The sequence below is a fragment of the Mastomys coucha genome, unplaced genomic scaffold (assembly GCF_008632895.1).
Source record: "Mastomys coucha isolate ucsf_1 unplaced genomic scaffold, UCSF_Mcou_1 pScaffold14, whole genome shotgun sequence".
Taxonomy (NCBI): domain Eukaryota; kingdom Metazoa; phylum Chordata; class Mammalia; order Rodentia; family Muridae; genus Mastomys; species Mastomys coucha.
Genome location: NW_022196896.1, coordinates 104012870 through 104020790, shown reverse-complemented (window position 1 = coordinate 104020790; position 7921 = coordinate 104012870). Strand labels below are relative to the sequence as shown.

The window sequence follows — 7921 nt, the reverse complement described above, 5'->3', positions numbered from 1 at the left end:
GGAGGAGCTCTCCGAGATCCGGAGAGTTCCCGAGGGTCACCCGCCGCACTGTGCTCGCTTTTCCGTCTCGCCTTCACCTGGATATAATTTGCGAGCGAAGCTGCCCCCAGGATGACCACGCTGGCCGGCGCTGTGCCCAGGATGATGCGGCCCGGCCCGGGGCAGAATTACCCACGCAGCGGCTTCCCGCTGGAAGGTATGTTAGGGCCTCAGCTCATCCGGATCCCCGGGCCTGGGATTGGCTGCCTCACCCCAATCCTGGTCTCCAGGGCCTCGAGTCGTGCGTCCCCGGGAGCCTCTTTCCTGGGTACTCCTCGAGCCAAGAAGCACAAGTGGGGAGGGGGTTCTCGTGGAGAGCGGGAGAAGCCCTATTTCGCGTTCTGGCTGCAAACGGAGCGCTAAGCTCCCTACAAGCTCTCGGAGCTTGCCTGGCCTGCTCCTGCCCGCTCCACTTTGCCCTGTTGTTTTGGAGTTGCTGCGGTGAGAAAGGTGGACCAGCTTCGCAGCGCCGGAAGCAAGTTCTCTTTCTGTCCACCTAAAGTTGCTACGAAGTTGTTCCGGCTGCGTTCACCTTTGAATAACTCCTGTTAGCTCGGCAAGTGAAAAATTGAGGTGGCCCTTCCTAATTGAAAGTTTTAGCACTGATTAGCCAAATTCCATTCAACTCGAGTGGCATCTCGAAGTTTCTAAAATGTGTGGCAATGCCTTTCGATTTGCTTGAAGGTGCTGGGAGATTTCGGGGAGGTGGAAATTTTACTGCTAACCCGAACCCGACCAAATAATTTGGGAAGTAAAAGCCCTTCGACCTCGATCCAGAGTAAAAAGCAACGTGCGAGAGCGGTAATTTCGGCTGTGCTGTCCAGAGCTAGGCTCGCTGCCATTTTTATATCTGAAGTGTACCAGGTGCTGTCACCTGTGTTTCCTTTCGGGAGCCTCCCCGACCCTCGCCTACTACCTCAGGATTTTGAGACAGTTATTGCGAGACATTTTAGACATCAGTCCCAGGTCTCCCTCCAATTTGCAGCACCGCTCCCCCACCTAAAAGGAGAAAATACAGTTTCTCTGCAGCCGCTTATCTCGCACCAATCGCTCAGTTTCCAAAAGATTATATGCCCCTGCATTGGGCAATTATTTAAATAAATATAACCTTAAGGATCCGGGACTGCGAGTTCAAAACCTGGTGGTTTGTGTTTAACTGTCGCAGGCGAATTGGCCAGGAGGGTACAGAATTAGGTCCTTTCTGCTGCTTTCTATTTTTCCTAAATGACTTTCCCCTGAGCTCTCTCTTTCGCCTTCTCTTCCCAGTGTCCACCCCTCTCGGCCAGGGCCGAGTCAACCAGCTCGGAGGAGTGTTTATCAACGGCAGGCCTCTGCCCAACCACATCCGCCACAAGATCGTGGAGATGGCCCACCACGGCATTCGGCCATGCGTCATTTCTCGCCAGCTTCGCGTGTCCCACGGTTGCGTCTCTAAGATCCTGTGCAGGTACCAGGAGACAGGCTCCATCCGACCTGGTGCCATTGGCGGCAGCAAACCCAAGGTGAGCCCGGTGCCTGCTGTCGTGGACTTAGGGCCTGTGATCCAGCGGGTGGGGAGTGGGCACGTTCTAAAGAGAGCAAGGGACTTTCCAAGGGCGCCAATTTTCAAATCTAGAAAAGGAGAGAGAGAGAGAGAGAGAGAGAGAGAGAGAGAGAGAGAGAGAGAGAACTCAGTTGTCTTTGAACACTGAAAAAGGCTAGCACTTTTGGCAAAGGAAGATTAACTTGAATTTTTAATGCCTGGGAGCCTTAAAAACCTCATCAAATTATTTCCCCGATTTCCGACTTCCCCACGGAGTCTTCCCAATCCCCACTCACTGTACTACCTTTCTAGTAGGAAGTCAAAAATCTCGGTTTAACTCTTGAATGATTTCTTTCCCAGCTTTGAATCCCCCCACCCATCCCTTGCAAATTGTTCTCAAGAAGTTAAAAGTCAGGGCTGGTACGATTGTGTGTGTGTGTGTGTGTGTGTGTATGTGTGTGTGTGTGTGTGTTTTAATAATAAGTCTCTTGACTCCATTAAACAAATCAATTTGGTGAGACCTTCAACTTATTTTAGTTTTCTTTTAAAAAGCGAGAAAGTTCTGCTGGCTAGGGAGTGGGAGGAGATCATACAGGGTCTGCCTTCTCTTTGGATTATGCAGACAAACTGGTATGATGGTATGATTTTTTTTTCTAGTGTGGGGGGGGTAAAATCAAATGGGCTCTGGCACACTGAAGACTCCCAAACACAGTTCCTCTCCTCCCTATTTTCTCTTCTGATCTGAGAATCTTAGGACACAGTTCTTATTTAAGTGGGTGAAAGAGTCATCCTTTCAAATGATCCATGTTTGTCTAATTAAAAACAGCAAAAATAACAACAACAACACAAGAACCTAGATACATGGCATTTTAAATCTCACCCACATCCTCCCTTAGCTCAAATCTGATTTCCATGAAACCTACTTAATTTTATTTATTTATTTATTTATTTTTTGATGCTCTTTCAAACATTCTCCTTTTAGTTTCGTTTTTGTGTAGATTCGGTGAGGTTTTCTAGGTACCTGAAAGTACAATCCTCCCTCACCTCCAAGCTGTTAGATTTTATTTTTTCTTAATTTTAATTTGGTTCTCTGAGCATCTCTGGGCAGGTGTAGGGTCTCCAGGCGGCCTCGAGTGGGATAATTTCCTGTCATCTCCTTTCTAGACAGAATTAAAGTCCTTTGGCTAAGCAGAGGGACATTCCCAGAGAATACCACGAAAAAGCATCAGAAAAGCCATGAGGTTGGGGGCACCGTGTCTGGCCCAGGATACTGGGTACCAATGCAGCACCCGCCTATTCTCTTAAAGCAGGTGACAACGCCTGACGTGGAGAAGAAAATTGAGGAATACAAAAGAGAGAACCCGGGCATGTTTAGCTGGGAAATCAGAGACAAATTACTCAAGGATGCTGTCTGTGATCGGAACACTGTACCCTCAGGTACTGGGCCCATTCACCTCTCCCGGAGGCGCAACCTTCAGTCGCATACTCCAGCGGGTCGTGCCAGCTATAAAATCGCCCAATTATCCATCTTGGCTATTGGGAGGCTGACCTGAAATATTTACAAGCCAGACGTTCTTAGTGTTTTATGGAGCACTGGGTGATCGGCTAGTCCCCAGGGTGGCGGCTTGGGAGCCGATCTCTGAGGTTCCCCGCCAACGGATTTCTGCTAAGAAGGCTGGGAAGGAAATGCAGGGCGCTGGCCAAAGGATTATTAATATGGATGTTCCCTTCTAAAGAGAAACAAATGTTTTGGTAACTTCCACTAAAGGGAGATCCAAGCGGTACCAGTAGAGAGTTGACTGAGGAGCTAAAGGGGTGAAAAATTCGGCTGGGCATGATTTCCCCAAGAGTTCCAGGGTCTGTCCAGCGTCGTGGCAGTTTGGGAGGGGGCCAGGAGAAGGAAGGACCAGCCCTGGGCCTGCGCGCGGGAAGAGTTTGTTTTTAATTAAAAGGAAACTCCCTTTTTTCCCCCTCTGTAAGAACGATATATTTCAGAGCATGGATTTGTTTACCAGACTGGAATCTGGAAAAAATAAATCGGGAGAATGCATTTTTCTTTTGATTTTTACAATAGGGAATGATTCTGCAGTTGAAACTTAAACCCTTTCTATCCTCAAAACAAGTTGATTTGCAGGCGACAGGCCCTCTGTGGTTCTTCTTCCCAGGCCTTTGCGGGGGACCAGTGTCTTCAGGTGGGGAGGGGGGTGGTGGTGGAAAGTGAAGGGTGAAGCTGGCGGAAGAAGTCTCTTTAGAAATTCTCGGAAAGGGACAGAAGGAACCTTCCTCGGGTCTGAATTGGAGGTGGGAGATCTTCAGGTTTCATCTCCAGTCTAAGTAATTAAAACCCCACGACAGTGTGAGGGTTTTTAAGACGGAGATGAAGAGAAGCAGTTTAAGACCGAGAGAAGGTAGAGCCCTCCCCCCAACCCCCATGCTCACGATGTAGAACATAGCACTGAGCTGTGCTCAAGAATAGGGAGAGGGTTGAGTGCCTTAGCTGGGCCTTTGAGGTTATTTTGGGGATCATTTCCCCCCATGCCTCTCAATCGTGTGCGCTCCCTGCCCCTTCTTATCCCCCAGTGAGTTCTATCAGCCGCATCCTGAGGAGTAAATTTGGAAAAGGAGAAGAGGAGGAGGCGGATCTAGAAAGGAAGGAAGCAGAGGAAAGCGAGAAAAAGACCAAACACAGCATCGATGGCATCCTGAGTGAGCGAGGTAAGGGGGCCCAGTGGGCCGCGCGCTTCCACGGGCGCTGGTTCTTCGATTTGGGATCTGTGCAACCGCAGACCAGCAGGGGCTCATCTCAGAGCTCACCATCGGGCTCAGTCACAGCCACCGCTTATCGGGAAGGACATTCAAGTGAAAGGCCAGAAAAAGTGCTTGGTGTTAAAAATTTTCCCTATTCTAATTTTTATTTTCATTTCTGGGAGATCAAATCCAGCGTCTCTACACGCTCGGCGGGTGCGTACCTCTGAGCCACATTCCAACAATACTAAATCCAATTTAGTGTGAGTTTTATTCTCCACCATTTTTAGTTCCTTAGAGTTGAGAAGTCTGAAATGAGTTACAGGTGGACACTTTCAAGATGGAAAAGAAACTTCTCTGAAAAATTATATGGGCCGAGTATCTGGGGGTAACTAAGTCTGGGAACTTGAAGTGGCTTTTAAAACTCTGGGAAAACTGCACGTGGGGAGGGAATAAATGAGAATATGGTTCTTAAGGGCAGTCGAAGCATAAAGATACCCCTATCTCTGCTGATTATGAATATGTGTGTACCTGTGTGTACATATGCTGGCTACTTTTCATTTGTTTTCAAGAAGGGTGAGGTTTAACCTGTAGGTGGCTGGCAACCTCCTGTACCCAAGTGGTGGGTTATATCTTTAAAGGATCTGTGTCTTTGAGCCCCTAGCGAAGTTACCCTGTGTCCCCCAGGGGTACAGACCACCCAGTCCTTGTTGGCTGTGATCCTGTCAGCGCCAAGAGAAAAATCTCCCTCTAGGGGGTAGAGAATTATAGGCTGTTTCGCTATTACCTGTTCGGAGTCATCTTCAAACATAAAAGTTTACAGAACGAAAGAACCCCTTTGCCATGAGGGGCTTCCTGAGATGGAAGAGGAGGAAGATAAGTGCCTTCATGGATCCAGTACCACAGACTGCTGGCTCCATTCCTTTACCTGCTGTATCTATCCCTTAGCCTTGGGACAGTTCTGGCCTTCCATGAAAGCTGCTTTACCAAACCAATACAAAAACTGCCTCTTCACTATCTAGAGTTGGATGTCACTAACCAAATGCCGGAGCTTCTTTCTGATAAAGGGGAAGCCCCGATGCTCTGGGATGCACCTATAATCAAGAAAAGGCACCCCAAATGAAAGGAGGTTAAGCTGAGAGATGGCACATGCTTCTGTCTTAACTGCGGAGGGGGCGGGGGATGGGAGGGCAGGCTTTTGTGAACTTGGTGTTAGCCAGGAGGAGTGCTTTTCCTGGTCACCTTTGTTTTTTATTCCAGCCCTAGCTGCAGTCTAGAGGTGCTAGGATAGATAAAAGAAGACAGGGGGCTGAGGACCTAGGCTTCTCCTAGGCCAGATGGGCTCCCCCAACTCAGAGGCTAGCAGAGCCCGTTCCTTCTGGGAGAGGCCTTGCTGGGATCCATAGCTTTGCTACTTGTTGCTAGAAGTGGCAGCCAGGCAGACCAGCCGCTTGCCCACAGCAGCAACAACCGAGGCCCAGGAGACAAAACGTCCCAAATGAGCTGGTCAAACATTTGTACAACTTTTCCAGCGTTTACAAAGAAGGCCTTCTCTACACAATCTACACTTGGAGATGAACTTGGGAGACAAAGCCTGGAGAGTCCATTGAAACTCACACTTTAGCTTGGCCCAGACAAAGCTGCAGCTCAGAGCAGCGTGATGGGAACAAAGGAAGGCAACCTTTTTATAATTCAAGGAGAAAAGAAGAGAAAACAACCCCACAAAGGGCCCAGAATAGACATTATGGGCTTGCAATGAGGGATGAATTATTCAATGAGCCCCAGTAGCTGCCGAGCCAGGAAGTTTTATGGACTCTCCAGCGTGGAAAAAGTGGCCATTTCACCTACAAAATGTTTCTAGTCTTTTGGGTCGTCTAGCTGGGCCAGTTGCCATTCAAGGGCAATTGCTACCATTTTTAAAATCAGAGTGTTTCCCTCAGTGGGGGCTGTGTCCTTGAAAACACACACACACACACACACACACACACACACACACACACACGCCCCTCCCTCAGAAGCTGAAGTCTAATTTAATTTGGGGTTGTCAAGGAAGACGCAGCCTGGGTCCCTTTAGTGCCTCCAGCTTCCTTTCCGGATGAACCCTGGAGGGCAAGAGGGGCCCAGAGAAAGGAGAAGCGTAAGATGCAGTTTGAAGTCTAGAAACCTCAAATATTCCTCCTCTGTTGTTTGGGCATCAAAAGTCTCTCGCGACCCCACTTGTAAAATAGAATGGAAATAGTTGAGAAAAGAGCTCTCTGATTCCTGGCAAAGGGGAGGGAGAAGCTGGCGGAGGAGGGACTTTCGGGTGTCCCCACCACTGCTGTGTGCTCTTGCCAGATGGGCCTGGTACCTGCTGCTGAGACTGGCTTTCCTGGACACAAATTTGGCCTGGGGTCTGCTTGGCAGACGCTTGGATGCAGGGAGAAAGGCACCCAGAAAGAGGTCAGAGACTCCCTCTCCTTTTCACGATCTTGTCCCTCTTCCTAAACGGTCCCCTCTGCCTTTCCCAATTTTCCTTTCCTCTCGTCCAACCCAAGAGCTGCGCAGCAGAACAAGCAGCCTGTGCATCCTGGCCCGCGCTTCCAAAGCGGCCCAAGGCTCTAGGCACCCCTGCTGAGTCCATCCGTCTAGCTCCAGCACCCTGATGAGAAAAGGAGTGCGCGCGGCCGGGGACCTTCTACCCCGGCCCCAGGAGCCGAAGCGCGGACGGAGCAGGCGCACCGGGACCAGCGAAGTCCCAGCTTAGGCACCCCAGGCTGTGGCAACTCAATGGGCGCCTCTGTTCCTCCCCCGGCGCGGCAGAGCTGGCCCGCGGGCGCCGCCACAATAGCTTGGGCCCCCGCTGCTGCGCCCTGCGCCAAAGCGCCGCGCCGCCCCTCCCCGCGCTCCGGCCGGCCCGCAGCTTAGCTCGCCCGGCTGCAGCCGACTCAATTGCCTCCTTTATGTCCTTCTCACTTTCATCTAGACACAGCCCGCCTCCCCCTTCTTCTCCTCTCTCTCTCTCCCTCTCTCTCTTTTTTTTTCTACCCTCCCTAGCCTGAGGCTCACATTAGTGAAATTTCTGCAACCTCCCCCATTTTTTTCTTCTTATTTTAAAGAAAGCCTTTAACACAAAAGCGGTGACTAATCGATAGAAACTGCTCCTTCATCATCCTCTCCTTCTCCTCCTCCTCCCCTCCTTCTCTCCCCCCTCCCTCCACCTCTTCCTCCTCTTCCTCCTCCTCCCAACCCCCTCCCTTTCTCTCAGCAGGGTGACGCTTTTCCTGTTTGTGAGTTTTGGGCAACATTTTTGCTTTGTGCGGTAATGGAATTACCGGACAGACGGGGACTGTAGATGGACACGCGACGGCAAGACTCTCGCTTAAATATTTAGATGCAACATTACAATTACGGACTTGTTGCCTTGGCTTTGAAGTAGCCGTGCGGGAGCACAAGGGGAAAGAGGCCAGATTGCCAAATTGATGTTTTGATTGGGATTGGAGACACACTTTCACGGGACTCTTCCCTCTTTGGGGGGGAAAAAAACGCAAATAAGCGTGGGAGGTTTGTAACAATTCTAAGGGTGAAGCAGAGAATTGGGGCACAGGATCATTGGGAACCGGTATTCCCCCTCAC

The 7921-nt window shown here is 50.1% G+C and overlaps 1 protein-coding gene across 2 annotated transcripts in view; it reads left to right on the top strand.

The window, feature by feature from the left end:
- Positions 1-7921, top strand: part of Pax3 (paired box 3) — a 96181-nt gene continuing 88260 nt past the window's right edge. Inside the window, exons 1-4 of one of the 2 annotated variants that reach the window (XM_031368119.1) lie at positions 1-196; positions 1306-1541; positions 2872-2998; positions 4142-4276. In XM_031368119.1, coding sequence (XP_031223979.1) covers positions 112-196; positions 1306-1541; positions 2872-2998; positions 4142-4276 — 583 coding nt within the window. In that variant the 5' untranslated portion in view covers positions 1-111. Of the gene's footprint in view, positions 197-1305; positions 1542-2868; positions 2999-4141; positions 4277-7921 lie in introns of both variants that reach the window. The other variant, XM_031368118.1, reaches the window with a different exon arrangement.